This window comes from Photinus pyralis, unplaced genomic scaffold (genome assembly GCF_008802855.1).
Source record: "Photinus pyralis isolate 1611_PpyrPB1 unplaced genomic scaffold, Ppyr1.3 Ppyr1.4_LG5, whole genome shotgun sequence".
NCBI classification, from domain to species: domain Eukaryota; kingdom Metazoa; phylum Arthropoda; class Insecta; order Coleoptera; family Lampyridae; genus Photinus; species Photinus pyralis.
In genome coordinates this window covers 13,042,106-13,061,362 of record NW_022170596.1, presented here as the reverse complement: position 1 = coordinate 13,061,362, position 19,257 = coordinate 13,042,106, and the positions used below count along the sequence as shown (strand labels likewise).

At 39.7% G+C, this 19,257-nt stretch overlaps 2 protein-coding genes across 2 annotated transcripts in view; one reads left to right on the top strand and one right to left on the bottom strand.

The window, feature by feature from the left end:
* Positions 1 to 210: 210 nt before the first annotated feature.
* On the bottom strand, positions 211 to 12,321 carry LOC116170476 (collagen alpha-2(IV) chain). Its single transcript, XM_031486906.1, has 15 exons — positions 12,198 to 12,321; positions 12,013 to 12,055; positions 6,181 to 7,689; positions 5,888 to 6,130; positions 5,613 to 5,834; positions 5,260 to 5,562; positions 4,745 to 5,212; positions 4,307 to 4,690; positions 3,463 to 4,258; positions 3,021 to 3,407; positions 2,625 to 2,963; positions 2,121 to 2,573; positions 1,736 to 2,065; positions 778 to 1,685; positions 211 to 564 (listed from the first exon to the last, which is right to left on the bottom strand). The coding sequence occupies exons 1-15, from the start codon at positions 12,215 to 12,217 to the stop codon at positions 307 to 309; spliced, it is 6,663 nt and encodes a 2,220-aa protein (XP_031342766.1). The 5' UTR covers positions 12,218 to 12,321; the 3' UTR covers positions 211 to 306.
* A 120-nt stretch (positions 12,322 to 12,441) lies between these two features.
* LOC116170477 (collagen alpha-2(IV) chain-like) overlaps positions 12,442 to 19,257 on the top strand; it is a 41,083-nt gene continuing 34,267 nt past the window's right edge. The window contains exon 1 of the mRNA XM_031486907.1: positions 12,442 to 12,701. Coding sequence (XP_031342767.1) covers positions 12,615 to 12,701 — 87 coding nt within the window. The 5' untranslated portion in view covers positions 12,442 to 12,614. The remainder of the gene's footprint in view (positions 12,702 to 19,257) is intronic.

Below are 19,257 nucleotides of genomic sequence, written 5' to 3'. Positions count from 1 at the left end.
AATTAGCATGTTACAATAAAAGCCTATTAAGTAAGTATTTTACAATACACAAGGTATTTAGTCACCTGTCATATACATATCACATCAGATGACTACATACAAAGGGAGTAGCGAAGGAACGCATCACTATAAGAAAATAAAACTTTTCAATTGAACACAACAAGGTGTTTAAAAAGAACACTACTGATCCATTTTCGATTGACTTTTTAGTTATAACTAAAGATTGTCTATTTTACAATGACTTATGGAACCATAAAATTTGTGGAACCTAAGTGCTAATTAAAATTTCATTGTGCCCATTTCTTCCTATGTGTTCTTCATGCACACTTGACATCTACTTACACGGTCTCGTACGTTACCTGCCTTGAGCGTCTGTCTTTGCGGTGTTTGGAACTGCTGATTACTTTCGATTGTTGCCAACCAGAAACTTAATTTGTTCGCGAAATAATGGCAAGTGCCTCGTGCTCCGTTACATTCAATGAATGGTGTCGCACGGAAATCTTCTAAACAAGATCCGGGACTAGACAGTGATTGACCACCGCCTTCTGCGCCTGCAGCAGTGTGCTATAAATCAAAAGAGATGATATGAGAACAGAATCTAAAAAAAGAGACAAGGCGCATTTCCTTTGTTCGCCTTGTTCGAAGATATCATGAATGTCACTGCTTCATATTTCAGTAAAACATGTAGTAAAAGCAAAGAGTAACCATAATCTCTTTGGTAAAAGTATAAACAAAGAGTATTATGGTTACTCTTTGGTATAAAGATACAAAACTTACCATAACAAAACTGTACCCGATCCATAAACCACTCCATCCACTAGGACATTCCGGTAATGTCAGGGATTGACTGTGAACAGCAATTACGTTTGCTGGAGCTTCACATACAACGCATCTTGATATATATTGCCTAATTGCACTTTCTTCAACAGGCATCATAGGCATAGGTGCACTGGTAGATAACCAGTATGATCGATCATTTCTACTAGCGTAATTACAAACATTATTAAAATCACAGAACAAGAAAGGCATTGTGGAGAATTTTCTAATGCATGACCCAGCAAATCCTAAATCTTGATGATGCGCTTTTTCGTTACCTTCAATGTATAACAATGAGTAACCATCCCAAAGTTTAATATGGCCAGGTTCACAAGTGGGAACATCAACAGTTTGACTGTGTCGGACCAACAATATGCCAGTTAAGTAGTCAGGTGTCACATCACAAGACGCACCAGGTTCGCCTTTTGCACCTGTGAACCCAATCGCTCCAACTGCTCCTGCCAAACCATCAAAACCTCTATCTCCTTTGGGTCCAATAGCACCAACCGGCCCAGGTGATCCATTTCTTCCGCTTGGACCAGGTTCGCCTTTAGGACCGATCTGTCCAGGAAGACCATCTAACCCTGGAGCACCACGCTCTCCTGGCCTACCAGGCGTGCCAGGGAAGCCTCGGTCACCCTTAGGTCCGGGTATCACCACTGCCATCTCTCCCTTCTCTCCTTTTTGTCCAATGAATCCTTGAATTCCAACAAGACCTGACGGACCCGGAAAACCTTTTTCCCCAGGTGGACCTTGCGGACCTGTCGCACCAGGATAACCATTCAAACCGCGATCTCCTTTCTCGCCATTAAAACCAGGAGGACCTTGTATTCCGGTTAACCCACGTTCTCCCTTCTGTCCAGGTGCACCTATAAAGATTTTGTAGCAATTGCTGACACTGTTTAAAGAATTGTAATACCCATTAATCCCGGTAGACCGCGATCTCCCTTTTCTCCAGCAAGCCCGAAAGCTCCATCAAATCCAGGTCTTCCAGGTGAACCATCATTCCCTGGCGCGCCAGGCAGGCCTGACACACCCTGATCTCCTTTTTCTCCTTGTGGTCCAATTGGGCCTGGAGGTCCACGAACTCCAACCGCGCCGGGAAGACCGGGGAATCCGCGGTCGCCCTTTTCACCAACAATACCTGGTAATCCATCCCTGCCATTCTTTCCGGGAAGACCTGGGAGACCTTTCTCTCCTTTCACAGTTATACCAGGAAGTCCTGGTTGACCTGGGAAACCTCTGTCTCCTGCAAGGTTTTGTAATAGTCGCAAAGGCATTCACAACCAAACCGCATTATTCACCTTTATGTCCGGCAGCACCAGGTAGACCAATGTCACCTTTAGGGCCTGGATAACCTGCACTTCCCTTTTCTCCAGCTATGCCAGTTGCACCATTAAAGCCCATAGCACCTTTTTCACCTTGTCGGCCAGGCAAACCAGACGCTCCTGGTTCACCTTTTTCACCTTTTACACTAACAAGTGGTCCAGGAAGACCACGATCTCCCATTTTGCCTTCTAATCCAGGGAATCCTATGGGTCCAGCAGGACCCGGGGCTCCCCTTTCACCTTTAGCGCCGTCAAAACCATGTTGACCTGGGTAACCAACATCTCCTTTCGCGCCTTGGAATCCAGGTATTCCAGGGAAACCAATGTCTCCTTTTTCTCCAGGTAAACCATCAATTCCTTCCACGCCTGGTGCACCAGGAGCACCAGTTAAACCATGATCACCTTTCTGACCTAATTGTCCCGCCAAGCCTGAAAACGTTAATTAATATAAATAAAAGTTCATACTACTTATTAACTTACCAGGTAACCCTTTTTGCCCGCGCAAACCAGGTAATCCATCAATACCAGGTATGCCTCGCTCGCCTTTCGCTCCAGGGGTACCAGGAATGCCAATACCAGGTATACCAGCTTCTCCTTTAGCGCCATGTAATCCATCTCGTCCTGACTGACCGGGTGAACCTCTCAATCCTGGAATGCCAGGCTCGCCTTTTTGCCCTTTCTCTGAAGCCGCCCCGTTTTCGCCCTTCAGTCCAGGCAAGCCAGGTAAACCAGATTCACCTTTGGCACCGGGGTATCCATTTTGACCTGGAAGACCAGGGCCGCCCACTGGTCCTACATCACCCTTCTCTCCAATAAGTCCTTTAGAGAAATTTAATGTATTAGAAATTCATCTCTTACTTAAAACCGTATACCAACCTGGTAGACCTGGCGCTCCCAATAATCCAGGTGGTCCTGGCGGCCCTGGATAACCATGGTCCCCTTTTTCACCTCTTTCTCCTGGTCGTCCATCGACACCAGATAATCCCGATTTTCCAGGAGCGCCTCTAGGGCCTGGGAAACCTTTCGGTCCATCTGCACCAGGTACTCCTGGTTCACCTTTCTCTCCAGGGAATCCTTGTAACCCTGGTCGACCAATTTCTCCCTTAAATCCAATTTCGCCCTTTGGCCCGTCATAACCTGGTCGTCCTGGGGCACCCGGCGCACCAGGTGGACCAAATGGCCCTGTATCACCTTTCTGTCCTGGATAACCGGGCGTTCCACTCAATCCGGGTATGCCAACATCTCCCTTTTCTCCTTGTAATCCTACACACAGTTCAAAAAATTATGATTTGAATTGAAAGATAGAAGTAAGTCTTACCTGGCATGCCAGATGGCCCCGGCAATCCAGTTTTTCCGGGGAATCCGGGCAAACCTTTTTCTCCTTGGGGACCAAGCATTCCAGGTGGCCCTGGTGGTCCTATTGCAGATATCCCGGGTTCTCCCTTACCACCCTTGGTTCCAGGAATTCCAGGTATTCCTCGATCACCATCTTTACCTGGTTCTCCTGGGAATCCTAAAGGACCCATCTCACCCTTATCACCACGAGGACCTGGCAATCCGCGTTGACCTACAGGACCTGGTGCTCCAGTTTGGCCAGGGGAACCAGGTTCACCTGTGAGACCTCGCAGACCTTTGTCTCCAGTTAAACCATTGTAACCTGGTGGACCAAGTTCTCCTTTCTCTCCCTTTTCGCCCTTATTTCCTTTAAATCCTTCTGTAAAGGATTGGGGACACGAGCCTGGTGCACCTTTGGGACCGGTTGCTCCTGGGTCACCTTTAAAACCAGCCGCGCCTTTTTGTCCGGGGAAGCCTGGTTCTCCCTTTATACTTGCACCTTTTTCACCTTTGGCACCAGGTATTCCTGTGTCTCCTGGTCGCCCATCAGGACCTGGGAAGCCTTGATAGCCAGTGTCACCCTTCAATCCTGGGAAACCAGGTAATCCAGATGGTCCCACCGGTCCAACAGGTCCAATAGGTCCCGGAGGACCAGCTATCCCCGGCAAGCCACGTTCTCCTTTATCGCCCTTAGGTGCTCTTACTAAATCACCTGGTATAAACGCAGGTTCACCTTTGTCGCCATCATATCCCGGTTTGCCAGGAATGCCATCTTTTCCCTAAGCATGGGATTTGATCAAATGCTTAAAGCATATTGTTATACTTACGCGTGGTCCTTGCGCACCGGGTGCTCCAGATAAACCATCTGCTCCCGGTACACCTGGATATCCTCTTTCTCCAGGAAGCCCACGTGCTCCAGGTGTTCCTGGTAATCCATCAAATCCTCGGTCTCCTTTCTCCCCTTTGGCTCCTGGTAAACAATCTTGACATCTACCCCCGATATCTCCTTTTTCTCCGTGCAATCCAGGTATTCCGGGATTTCCGGGTCTACCTGCAGCTCCCTTTTCACCAGGTCTTCCAGGCAAACCAGGTGATCCTGGAATTCCTTCCAAAGAATCGCCCGGAATTCCCCGCGGCCCTGGATAACCTTTTTCTCCCTTTAAACCTTTCAATCCATCTCTACCAGGAAGTCCATCAGATCCTTTTTGTCCCTGAGAATTTTATAAATGACGAGAAAATCGTTTTTAAATCTGTAGATAACCTACAATTATCGAAAGACCTTTTTCACCAGGAAAACCTCTAGGACCCTGCTGTCCTTGGGAACCAGGGAAACCTCTTGGACCTTCGCCTCCTGGCAAACCAACTGCACCAGAGTCTCCTTTGTGTCCCTTTTCGCCTGGCGCACCTTCTGGTCCAGGTCTACCTGGCACGCCTGGACCTCCAGGCTGTCCAATAGGTCCTCGAGGTCCTTGATCGCCATCGAACCCGTCCATTCCTTTTGGACCCATAGGTCCGGGGTACCCTCGAGGTCCTGCAGGTCCTGGTGGTCCGGGTTTACCTTTTCCACCTCCGGGTGGACCCTGTGGCCCTCTTAAACCTTGGGGACCAACTGGACCATCTCTTCCAGGTTCACCTTTTGTACCAGGTCGTCCAGGTAATCCTGGCAATCCTTCAACTCCGCGATCTCCTTTTTGACCCAGAGGACCCGGAATTCCAGGAAATCCGTCTCTACCCTAGACAACATGCATTTTAAATTGTTTAGATTTATCTAGGAACTTACGCGAGGGCCTGGTGCACCTGGTAATCCTTTTTCGCCTTTCATGCCAACACCACCAGGTATGCCATAGTCGCCTTCTGGGCCAGGTTCCCCTTTTTGCCCCAGTGGTCCATAGTCACCATGATCACCCTTATCTCCTTTATCTCCCATTGGTCCAACAATATGCGTGTCAGTTCCGAAGGGTAAAACGGCCGCTTCTCCCTTCATACCAGTTTGACCTTTAGATCCTTTTTCGCCCTTTTGGCCTTCGTATCCCAATCCCATGTTACCCTTTTGGCCTTTCAATCCAGGAGGCCCTCTTGGACCCTATGTGCCATTGTTATTAATACTATATGCGTATTATGAGAGAAACTTACAGGTAATCCCACTTCTCCTGCTATTCCTGGATTTCCGAGTGGCCCAACTGGACCTGGCAAACCTGCCGGACCTGTCACTCCATTAAGTCCGGGCTCTCCTTTTTGACCTTTCAAGTTGATTTCGCAATGCGCAGCTTCACCTTTCATTCCCTTCATTCCAGGGCTGCCAGGATAACCTCTAGGGCCTTGTTCTCCTGATTGACCAGGCACACCTGAACTACCCTGGTGTCAAATAATTAGTAAAATTAAGTGGGATATGCAAATATGAAACTTACGTCGGTTCCGTTAAACCCATCCATACCAGGTATTCCGGGTGCACCAGGGGGACCCTGTAATCCCGGAACGCCGTTGATGCCAGGAAATCCGGGAACGCCTATTTTGCCTCGATCTCCTTTAGGTCCTCGTGGACCGATCGGTCCGTATTCGCCTTTTTCGCCTTTCGATCCCATTGCGCCTTCGGGGCCGGGAAATCCTCGCTGACCTTTTTCTCCTGGAATACCAGGTAATCCAGGGAAGCCCTTAATAAGATATTGTCAAACGAATTATGTAAAATATAGAACAGACTTACTCTACTTCCTTTCTCAGCAAAACATTTAGGTATGCATCTTTCATTTCCTCGTTTAGGTCCGAAAGCACTGTTGGGGGCTTCCACAACATCATAACTGCTATCGTATGGTCTCCTTCCGGCGTATGGAGCGCTAGGATAAGCGCCACGAATGTCCTGTTCTGTTCTAGAAACTTGGCTGCTAGAAGATTCATATCCGGTACGGACATCTCCTCTTCCTTGGTGTGAGTATTGACCGGGAGCGCCTGAAGGTGCTTGTCCGGGTGAGGATCCTTGGCCACTGGATGACTCATAATAGTAACTATTTGAGTAGCTTGAATCTGGAGAACCTTGTCCAGGTGATGGTGGCTGTTGGGCACCCGGAGACGCCTGTCCACTTGACGACTCATAATGATAACTGCTCGATGAACTCGTCTGACCGGAAGTCGGTTGTTGTGGCGAACCTGGAGCAGCTTGTCCGCCTGATGATTCGTAATGGTAGCTGCGTGAATCTGACGTTTGTCCATGTGATGGTTGCGGCGCACCTGGATATGCGCCTCCTGGTCCATAAGGCGAGGCAGGCTGTGCGCCACCGGGGCTCGCTTGTCCGCTTGAAGATTCGTAGTAATAACTGCTTGATGAGCTGGAAGAATGGCCGGATGGCGGGTGAGGTTGTGGCGCACCTGGAGCACCTTGTCCACTCGACGATCCATAGTAGTATGTACGTGAGGGGTCCAATCCAGGCGACTGGGGTGATTCTGGTGCTGGCTGACCACCGGAGGTTTCGTAGTAAGAATTGGACGAAGAACTAGACGTATGTGCATATGGCGGTTGAGATTGCGGCGAACCTGGCCTCGAAGGATCATAGTATGGATTTGATCCGCCTCCGGTTTCGTATCTGGAAACTCCTTGCCTATAGGTGCCTTCGTCTGGAGCTTGTCCCGAAATGCTTGGTGGTTGTCCTTGCTGTCCGCTCGAACTTTCATAATAATACGACCTCGTTTCGCTGGAAACATTCACTGGTGCCTGACTGTGTGATCCGTAATTATAGCTGTTGGGATCGCCTTGTCCACGAGAAGCGGTAGCTGAAGATTCATGATAAGGATAGCGGTTATCGGTTTCACTATCAACTCTGTTCTCATTGTCAGATGGTGGGTAATCGACCGGTTGTCTGTGCCCAGATGATGTTTCATACCATGATCTACGCGATGATTGGCCACCTGGTGCGTTATGATTGTAATACTCTTGCCTATCGTCCCGATTTTGATCATCGAAATCGTCGTCTTCTTCTGCAGAGTCGTCTTCCTCATTTCTTCTAGGATCCTGCTCGTGTGTTGCAGACGGCGGTTGCCCTTCGGAAGGGTTACGCGGATAATGCACGTCTGCACCGTAAGAATGTGATCCATCGGATGATATTGATGGATCTAAACGGGTTCGGTCCGTATCACTACTTATATAATTTTGTCTACCACTGTAACTATCGTCTTTTCCGTACAATCCAGTTCGGTTTGCACTTGATAATGTGAAAAATTGCTGAAAAGATCGGGCACAGATTTAGTAATCAAATCAGAATAATTGCTTTATTTCTCAAACCGCTTATTATTCGGAAAATATTTACGAGATTGATTGAATTCAGAGAGTATGCCCACTTATGTGGATGGAGAAAAGAAACTCGGAGGATTACCACGGTCCCCTTCGGCCGTCTAACAAAATTGAGTTCCATTTTATTTGAGCGAGATACCGAAAAAATTTAACAAAATCAAATTTAAGACAAACATCAAGAACTAAATGGCCCCACATTGTCCTAGTTATCTGAATTCGTTTGATATGAAATGAGGTTGTTGTATGAGAGAAATTTTTATTTTGGCTTTGAGCCAAAAAATACTAGGAGTATGTATGTAAAATTAAACTGGTTTATTAATATTCTTTACTATTTCTATGATTAACCAATGTCAAGGTTCGCCTGGTTGCTGATTCATTCATTAGTGTAAGTATGCATTTATGTCTCGACCGCTTATTATGCGCCGATGCAAGTAGGTCCTGCGCACCAGATTTTTGCAAAAATCAAGTTTGAAGGCAAACTTCATTGATAAAATTTTAACAAAAACGCATAGGAGTGTTCAAATACTGTATCTACTTGTAAAACAAGTGATAAGCCAAAAACCATCTCACTCGCTCGAGTTGCTAAAATGCACTTAATAGAAATCGGAAAAATTTCCTTGACTTCAGTCTGCACATGCGCCAAACAGATTTGATACATGTCGAATCCGCTTCAACTATATTTACAAAAAAATAAGTGGAATGTGCCTGCGCATACAAGTTTCTTTTCTTTTCGTCCATCTTTCATCATCCATATTAAAATCACATAAACCAATAAAAAAAATAAAGAAGTAAAATTGTTCTAAATTTCCGATTTTTTTAAAATTGTTTTATACCCTCAGAATTTATTTAGTTTTGTAAATTGTTATGAATTTTTCTGACTTTTATAAATATTCAATTTTTAATTTATATTTTTTTATTTATGGGGTACGATTTTCTCATCCTAAACAATAATAGCTTAGACGATTTCATTCGTACACACCGCTCTAACGACAGCATTCGATTAGATTCTGCTGAGTAGTGACATTTTAGTGCCGTTTTAAACAGGTTGAATTTTTTCGAATTTTTTGATTGTCAGATTGTTAAATTATTTTAAATTTTTAGAATTGTTTCGTATTGAATTTTTGGGTTTCCCTAATTCTAGAGTTGAGTCCCCTCGCAGCCTGAGAGTTTCTATCTGTACGTATATTAAAATAAAAATAAATCCACTGAATTTATAACTAAACTTTAGAATCGTTGTGTACCCTCTATAATACTTTAAATATTCTAAGAGCACCATTTATATACAAAGACTGTACAAATCATCCATCGAGAATGGAAATTGTGTTTCTTGATTCCCGACCAAATTTATTTTTTTTTAATTTTTAGTTTAAATGAAGATCGTTCGAAAAACAACCACGTATATAAAAATCCAAAGTCAGAACAATTTTTAAAAAAATCAAGCATCTCTCCCAAAAAGTCGAAGAATTTAAATTTTAAAAATTAGAACATTTTAGAGAAATTGAAAATTAAAAAAACCTAGAAATTTAAGAACTTGCACAGTTGGTAGAGATAAAAAATATATGTACGTCATTGGGTGACAATCCGTATCCCTATACTTTTTGAATAAAAAGTTCAAAAACCGTAAGTCGATGTGGCTTTTCATTCTTAAAACCGCTATGAATGTTTGTTACGTCCTTTACAGTGAAGTTGAACACTATACAGGGTGTAACAACAAGTGTGTGTAAAAAAAATTAGAATGAAATCTCATAGAGACCAAATTTTTTGACTTTCCCGTTTAGGGAGCATCATCGTGGTGTACTAATTTCGAAAATTTGTGGTACCTATGTATGTGTAAACGTTGGGAATTTTTTCGTGATTTCATTTTAAACTTTTGAGGCTAAATGCGTTTTATATCCCTAGGTTGGATCGAGCAGACCTAGTGGTGTATCCAACTATGATGAGCATGGGATGATATTTTGAAAGATGTATAGATGCCTTTTCTTTTTCTCGATAAGCGCAAAAAAATGGAATTAAAGGTTTTACTTGGGTATGAAATTTTCAACTTTTCCTACACACAGATACAAAATTAACAACGCCTAATCAAATTTGATGTGCCATTTAAATTTGGTTAAAAAATTGAAAAATCCTAGCCCAATTAAAAATTATTTTTAAAATATTTAACAACGCCTATTCCCAGTCAAATTTGATGTGCCATTTAAAATTTGGTTGAAAAAATTTAAAAATTCTAGTCCGATTAAAAATTATTTTTAAAATATTTACAACGTATATTCAAATTTGATGTGCCATTTAAAATTTGGTTTAAAAAATTTAAAAATCCTAGCCCGATTAAAAATTATGTTTAAAAAATATTTAACAACGCCTATTATCAAAAAATCAAATTTCCCATTTTAATCAAGTAAAAATCCTTTTTGTTAATTTGCGAAATATTGAATTTGTAAATGATTGATGCTTACGCAGAGATCAAAACTCGAAAAAAATTAGAACTGCAATTCTTGACCAAACAACAAAAACGGGAAGAATTTCGCATACTTGCTGTGTATTTACATAACAACAAAATTGCCGAATGATTTTTGCAAAGAATTTTAAAAGTTTCAAAATCTAAGTTTAAATTCGTTAGGTATTATTCAGACACCACTGGAGACAACATTTCCCCGATATCCGAATTTTGTTTCGCACTTAGGGTTAGGGTTCGTCGTCCTGGGATATGAATGAAAAAAATTTACAAAATCGAAAGGACACGCCTAGAAATGCACTTACCTTTTACTCCAAGGTGTGTCAGATCGGGCGGGGTAATTTTGTTATCATTGAAGATAGAGATTGGGTCAAATTTTATGTGGCATTAAAAATTACGTCTATTTTTAAAAAACAAATATCTCATTTTATCGGTAAAAAAAAGAATAAAAATTCAATATCGCGTCAACAAAAAAACCTTTATGTGAATTTGCGAAGCATTGAATTTTTAGATTATTTTTATTCTTTTTAACGATGAATTTTCCAAAAGTAAGTTAGTATTGGCCGCCATCTTGATTATCATTTCGGCATTATTTTTGAGTTTGTCCTATAAAACTGAAAAATCGCCACGAATGAAAAAAAAACGTACTTTTTTATGTTTGCGCAGGCGCATTCCTACTTTTTTTAATTCAATTCTAATTTTAACTACACATACATCTCAGCGAATTTGAACTTTTACGAACCTTTAGCCACCGTTTTAGTAAAAATAGTGTAAAATCGGTTGTTTAATTAAACGGTAACCAGAGTAAAAATGGTTCAACATCCTTTCAAAAAAATTAAAAATATTCATATAGTACCTAATTCAGAACTTCTTTCGTCAAACTCCCATAGAATTTTAGAAAAAATTCAAAACTAACTTTATAGCGAGAAGGGTGAGGGAGGGGGGGGGGTACGTATGCCACCCCTTCACGCACATGGAAATATTTAATTTTAAATTACAAAATAAATTAAATAAGTTGCCAATTATGTAATGTATAAATAATGTAGTTATCGCAGCTGTTACGCAAGAAATTGTCCTTCATGTGAAAACTGATCACATCTCCATAATTTCGATTTTCAAGAAATCGTATCAACCATACGGCACTGGGTCGAAGAAAATGATTAAACGGTAACCAATTATGGTGTACAAATAATGCAACACGGATGGTAATATAATTTAGAATGGGGCCGTTAAATTACTAGCCTTCGGCTTTCAATCAAATCAACCATAATTCATTCTGTGTTGCCGATCGGTAAAAAATAGCACTTATGGGAAGTAGTAAGAATAATGGGCTTTTACTCCACAATTACTCAATTCTATAATGAAAACACGGCCATGCGGTAGGTCCGTGTCGTTTTTGATTAAATTGCAATTATAAATGAATTCGAGCAATTTGATACAGGTATACAGAAGTTAATTGATGCAACTTGCGGAACGTGAATACGAATTTAAAAAAATATATAGCAAGCGGTTCCTTGCAAAAGATATTTCAACGCTTTTGAAAAGTGGTGCGTTTTCTATAGGGTCTAACACCCATTATGATTGCTCTGGAATTCTTCAACAAAATGATAATAGCGGACCTATTCTTAGAAAATCTGAAGAATTCTTTTTTGTCAATATTTAATGGGACATCGTGTGAATTTTGCTGTTAGACAATGATCATAAATCAAATATCCGGTTACGAGCATAAACTTGGCCAAATAGTCCCGCTGAGAGGGTGAATAGGTTTAAGAGTGTTAACAGGTGGTTTAAAAATTACTTACCGCGGAAACGCACACTAACAACCCTAAGAAGGACGCGAGCAACCTGCAAATTAAAATTCAATCATGATAAATTGCAACGTTAGTAAATCACCGAAAAAATTCGTATAATTTACGAGCGCGTTTTGATTTTTCGGCTTTTCGAAAACGGAAGCGCAACATAAATTTGAAAAATTTTTAAAACTTACCGCAGTCCGTTGTTGGTCATAATGACCGTTTACCCCTATGGGGTTAAACACAACACTAATCCTATGTGATACTGCACACGCGGTATCGCGCGATACTGAAGACCCTCCGCAGAAGTCTTGATCCCAGAGGCGCACAAAATCCCTAATCTTACAAGTAGCAACTACGCCCGTAAGTTAGACCTGCGTACATTACAGCAACTTCCTTCTATCGGCCGTTTTTACAGTTATTATACGACCGATCTGCCACAATTACCTTTCTAAGCCCGAATCCTAAGAAAAGTTCAGCAATTTTTCAATCAATTTCAATTAATAATCAATTGAAATTTGAATCGGCGGAGGATTACAAAAAGCAGAAACGTAAAAAAGTGGGAGAATCAGCAGCAGATTTGGATAACGAAGAACATGGAGCAGTAAGCCATGCCGCCGTGGCCGAGATGTTGCCGGGCGTTTACCGCCGCCTTGGCGTTAATACTACTATTTTTCGTTGAAAGCACATATTCTTTTGTAAGTAATTTTGATTTTTTATATAAATTAAGTCGCATGTAATTTTTTATGTTAATTAATTGAGAGCACAATTGGGGGTGAATCTTGTCAGTGTTACTCATGGGGGTTGATTCTCCTGTCAGCACACGAAAGTGATGCGGTGTGCGTCCTATAAATAAAATGTATATTTTTACTTATATATCGGTGCATACAACTAAGAGTTTAAATATGTAGATTTATTACCGGCGCCCATTTACCGCCAATAATAATAAATCTGTAATTAAATTTCCACACTGTAAAAAATGTGTAAAGAATTTGCTTTCTCATTAAGCTCATTTGTGAACGGCAGGGGGTAATGACACTTTTTATGTTAACTATAAGAATCATTAATTATTCTTGTAACGCTTTCCTTAAAAAAGTCCATTTTCTAATTGGTCCTTCGAAAAAAATTAGGTTTCTCTCAAACCTGTCCGGAAAAACTTAGCAATTTGGTACGGATCAAAAATTGATCGCGATCAATTGCGGCGTTTTTAAAAGATCAAACTTTGGAATTTGAGACAAAACGTACTCAAATGTTTTCCGCATTGACCTTTTGGTTTAATTAATGTGTTTAATTTACAACACGAACGAATTTTATTTATTTATAGATTGATTATTGGCGACAGAAAAGTGTGACCATCTCAGATTTACTCTGATCCTAAAGATATCTGGTACTTTCTTCAGGATTTTTTATTGCATTAATTCTTGTCAACCGACCTGTGAAGAGGAGTAAATTGATAGCACATTAGTATCTGGTATTGAAAGTTAGAAAGACACATTTTATGGTAGAACAAGGTGGGTTTTTCGCCCACTTTCGGGACATAATTAGTAGTATTACTTAATTGAACTCTTGCAAATGTATTCCATGCAAAAAACACCGGGAAGTCGGTGAAGGTTTTTCAAGATATATGATTATTAGCTTTTGTGCACGATTTTTCCATTTCTTGTCATCGAAAATCACTGCTGTTTGACCCCATCATTTTAATTAAGTACTTTTAGCCAAAAATTATATTTCTAACACTGATAACCCGCAGATTGTCACATGGGAAATTTCAAAACTCCCTCTATTTGACAACGCGTGCTCGAGTTGCACCATCAACAGCATTTAGGGATGACAGGAAATTTGACCCGCAATTAATTTTATTCATTAATCGCTACACAGATATCCAATTTAATTAGCCGACGCGAATCAATTTCGGTCAGATGTCATTGAAAAGTGGATAATTTAATTGTGTTGTTTAACTTCTGAGAATCCGTAAATAGAAATAAAGATTATCGTGAATATAATTATAATTCATTAAGAATCCCATCCATTCAGTTGTTAAAACGGGATCGAGAGTAGCAGATTTTTACGAAGAGAAGCTGCCCATGTATGGAGGAATGTGACCAAGTTTAGTCATATTTGCATACCAAAAAACAAACATTATGCAATCATCTTGTCCGCGTCCGACTAAGATTTAAAGTCGAGGCTAAAGAAAAGCGTTCGGCAGACAGGGCTGTATTTTAGCAAACCTGTCTTCTTATAGCTTTTACGAGCAGGTTTTATAGGTGCATTGAACAGCAATCAAAGTTTATGGAATGTAAAACTATAGCACATGTAAATTTTAACGTACTCTTTGTTTTCCAACAGTTGACTAATTCTATTAATTTAATAGTTCCTGAAAGTGATTTCCTTGTGCCAGATACAGATGGTCTGAAAAGCAAGTCCGCAATTTTTTGAGGCAATGATTCATACTCGCCCACTAAAAAAGAGATGAAACCGAAAGCATTCGTATGAGAACTGTAAATGCAAAACCCATGAAAAATGTGTCTGCATTTTTTTCTCGACCACCATGCATTTGGTTTTGCTACCTAAAAGTTGACACCCAGACTGTAGGATGCCAGCGGTTTGCAATTCTCATTAATCTAGAAGATAATTGCGGCAATGGCATTATGATCTAGAGATCATATCTTACATCATCGACAGTTTCATTGCGGTTTTTTTTTTGAAATTGTTGATGACATAATTCTAGTTTCACTATCTTTTTATGCGTTTGTTTATATATTTAAAACCACATATGTGTATACAGTTATAAAAGTGGTTTATTTAGGTTTTTCGTGATTAATTAGGTCAAATAATACTTGGTAATCTTTTCTTTATGATCTAATTGGAAGTCTGTATTCGATATTCACATGCTTTGACATAATATTTTATTATATGTATTTATAATATTATCCAAAGGTCAGTGCAAGCGTTTTTCTCATTATTCTATAGTTGTCATGCACTTGTTATAGAGATATCATATGATGATTATTTTTTTGAGGAACATCTGCAGCGTTTTGTTTGAAGATCATGTTACATAAAAAAAAATTGGTAATAAATTACGATAATAATGAAGAAACTGAAATGACTCGTCATTGTATTTTCTTTTGTTCTTTTCATCTGTCATTGTTAATTGGATATGTAACTAAAATTTTACATTTTGGAAGCTCGCGGCTTCTTTTCCACGTGCCTGTCCCAGTCCCATATGTGGATGTAGAAATTGCGACGAATTCCTTACTAAACGTCCTTCCTTCTGTGAAACATTAAATAAATGGGAACGTCGCCGTGGGAAAAAATATTTTCAATTAATAATCACGTCAGTGCGACTGTGAGGTAGAGTAGACTAATGCACATATTTTCAAAATTTGTCCTTATTTAGATTAATTACCCATCCTTCTTCCTTCTACAAAAAATCCAAATGTTACCCAGATAGGAATGGTTTTCAAATCCCTAAAAAAACTCTTATGATAACTGCACTGCTGCTGCTTACCATTTACGCTTTACGGCTTTAGTATCGCGCTTTTGGCACCAAATAAAATTTCAATGACACTACCTCTACTTCTGTAGGAAACATTTTATATATAAGCTTTTTTATTAATTTATTTTTACTGTACAGGATGGCATGTTTCTGATGTAGCTTTTGGGTCTCAAAATAAGAGTTTTAACCGCTTGATATGTTTGCAACGAAAATTCATCATCGGGGAGGTTGATGATTTTTCCATTTTGTAATTGTAATTGTATAGTTGTATTCCGAATGAGAATCTGTCTAAACTAAATAAAATTAAATAAGGATAACAAATATGATCACAAATCAAGAAGCACAGTTTCCATTCTCCATGGGTAATTCAAGATATTTAGTTCGTTCTTTTTGCATTCGGTAGCTTATAGCTTTGGCACCTGACCCATATCGCATATCTTAAACATCAGGTGTACGTATGCGTAGAGTGCGTAGACTGCTCTATGTTTCTTATTCAGAAGAATATTAATTCCTTAACGTTGTTGTTTTTCCGAGTGTTCAGAAACTATTTTGGATCTTCAATGATCTCTTCAGATAGCCAGTAAATATTAGCTGGAACACTTCCTATTTCCCGCCCATTGGGTGACCTATTTTAAGGGAGCTCATTTTTGAAAAAAATCAAAAAGTTCTTATCCATACCCAAAAATGTAATCAACGACCCTTGTATGTAGGGTCATATTTCTACTTTAAATTGTTTTTTATTATTATATATACAACGTCATCCCATCCATTAAATTATACCTATTTGCAGTTGCACCATGGTATAGATTAAACGATAACTTAAATGGTTGCCGTTATTTTTAGTTATGCGGAAGAAATTCAATGAGATGTCGCTTAATTTCGGCGAATTCCCATTTTCTGGCTTAAACGGTTGGGAGGACTGTCGTAAGGCGATAGTTTCGGTAATTTACCATCGTCTGACCGTTGATTCAAGATTTAATTACTCAATGGTCTGACTTAAAATTTTTCTTACATTTACATCATAAAACGCACTTCACGCTCACAAACCTACAACTATGGATCACAATCGAACCCCATGAGGTTTTTTGAGAAGAAATCTTTTGTCCCCTCGCAATAAAAAATACTTAAAAAAGAGAGTGTTCCTTGGCCGTGAATTTTCTTTGGGGCAAGTTCTTTGTCAGCAATTATTCGAATATTTCGGCGGAGACAAATTTTTCTGGGAGACTAGTTTCTTTAAGGGCTAATATTATATGTGCGGGTTTTCGGCTGCGGGACAATATTTTAGGGGCTAATGTAGGCGAATTTCCGCGAATAATTATTCTTTTGGCGAATATACATGGGGGCTTAATGTTCTGGGAGCGAATTATTCAGATGTAAATTTTTCTTAAATTTGTATTAAAAAATTAACTATATAAAAAAATGGGGTGATAGAGGGGACCAAGCCAAACATTTTTTCGGTGCCCTAAAACTCTCAAAATTGAGGTTTTTGTTTGAATTTGAGTAACGCATAGGAGCACGGAATTAACCAATTTGAATTTCTGCGACTGCTCTTTCTGATTTTACAAAAATCTTCCAATCCCTATCCTATCCCACGATAGCGCATTCCTAAACGGCGGAACTTGCGGAGGAAAATTCCAAACTACTTTTGATCTACATACGTGAACGCCTTTTTGACGAGCCGAGCGAATAAAAACCCTTCGAAAATTTTGTTATTAAATGTGCGCAGTGTTCCTTATTTATGCAGACATGTCTTTGAAATTTAAACTATAGATGCTTCTAGTAAAGAAAAACATATCACATGTAGTAAAAATCGAAAAATTCAAATGTCTTTAGCAAAGATAATCACATCGCACATAGTGAAAATCAAAGTTGGTATTTTTTAAATGCAACACCCTGTATATCTTAACGTCATTTTTTTGCATTCGTTTTCCTGATCAGATTGATGTTTCACAACCTACATTTTTTTATAATTATATAGATATTATACTTTCAAATTTTTATTTTTATTGATTGGTATCGGTTGCCATGGATACAATACAATAAATTAAACAAAATCTCCATGAATACATGGCCTACTATTTACAAACCGTAAAAAATAGGATCTTTATTTTTGGTTCATGGCTAAAATAAAAAATATATAGGTTCTGATGCATCAATGTAATCAGGAAAAAGAATTTAAAAATTACCAACTTTGGGTCAAATCTCAAAAACGGTGGTCCAAAATATTTCTTGGCTACGCCACTGGATTCTACGTGACGAATTGACAGTTTTTGCCTTTTTTCTATCTTACATGGATAGTAATAAGATACGATAACAATGACAACATCCCAAAAAGTCAAACTTTTCATTTTCATCGCGTAACTCAGAAACGAAAGAGCAAACTCGGGTCCAATTTTGCCCAATATAGTTTTTTTTTGTCTGTTACGGCTGACGGGAAACAGCAACAGTTCAAAGATAAAAAAGAGCGCGACGATAAACTCGAAGTTTACCTCGCTCTCCCTTTTCAACCCCAAAAAGCGAACTCACGCGGTTCAAAAAAATTGGGGGAGGGAAGACATGGAGGAACTTAAGAAGCTTTTGCCTTGAACCGTGCACACCCTACAAAAATTTATTAACACGTGAATTTTTTTCGAAAACATCTTTGACTGACCTTTAAGCTACAGATCTTATTTGGAGAGATTGTTGTAATATTTCTGAAACATTGTACAGTTTTATCTAAATACCAAGGCGCAATCGGTAGTTTTGGATAGATCCGCCAATACCTTATACTACATGAAATAGGTGCGTCGCGTCGTATAATTTTTTCCAAAGTTTGAGAAATTTATTTGCACGTGTTTTTCGTGTGCCTGCTAATCAGCTCAGCATTGTGTGTGTAGGTAATACAATACATGAATGTGAACTCTTCGATTATAGAAAAACAGCATAAGAGAATCGGCGTAGCAGAGGAGTAATAGGAAGAAAGTCCTTGAGACCTCGAAAATTGAAATAGATCTAATAATGCAATCCGTTGTTCAAAAATTAATCTACTGCATCTCATTATCTTCATTAGACGATCGCATCGTTGAATTCCTGGAACCGTGTATTTTATGCTTTTTACGTAGGTTACACTATTTTTCTAAAATCTGTTGCAGAAATTCTGCATTCATACTCCCGTTAAATAGGCGAGTGTAAACAGAACCGAGACGTTTTCGTGCACCGCAAAAGTTGGCCGCTCTTTCTCCCCATATATGGCAGTTGTCTTCGCCCAACATACGTCTACAAAATTTTAGGGTTACTAGGTACACGCTACCTGCCAACCTTGACAGGTCATTCGTATTTCTTGTGCAACTATTTAAACCACAGCAATTCGTTACGGCGATCAAATTTTCTCATGTTCTTAAAAAGAAGTCGGACTTGATTTTCGAAAAGATTATTCTTTTTAAGGGCATCGCTTCTAATTACTCTAACTAAGCGTAACAACTAATTTTTGTTTTTTTATTCAATTATTGGCACCACGTAGTTATGACGCGTTCCTACTTTTTAACGATGGCCGTTTTTCTTTGCGGTAAAGCGTCGTCGTGACTGAACATGAAGTTTACGACAAGAAATAATCTGAATGTTAAAGTCATAAACATGGCTAAGAGTTTTTAAAAGAACGATGTATGGCTTGCTCTAGTTGAGATATTATCTTAAGTGTTTTAAGTCGGTGTGTAGCTTTTTCTTCTTTTACTGTTACTAAGATATCTTATTATCTTCTACCATCGTCGATTATTGAATTA

Excerpts from the sequence above, each read along its gene's own strand:
- LOC116170476 (XM_031486906.1), bottom strand. The coding sequence starts at position 12,217 with ATGACCAACAACGGACTGCG. Across the intron at positions 3,408-3,462 it reads GGGGCCATCTGGCATGCCAG|GATTACAAGGAGAAAAGGGA; the intron begins GTAAGACTTACT and ends AACTGTGTGTAG. Across the intron at positions 2,066-2,120 it reads TGGTGCTGCCGGACATAAAG|GAGACAGAGGTTTCCCAGGT; the intron begins GTGAATAATGCG and ends AAAACCTTGCAG.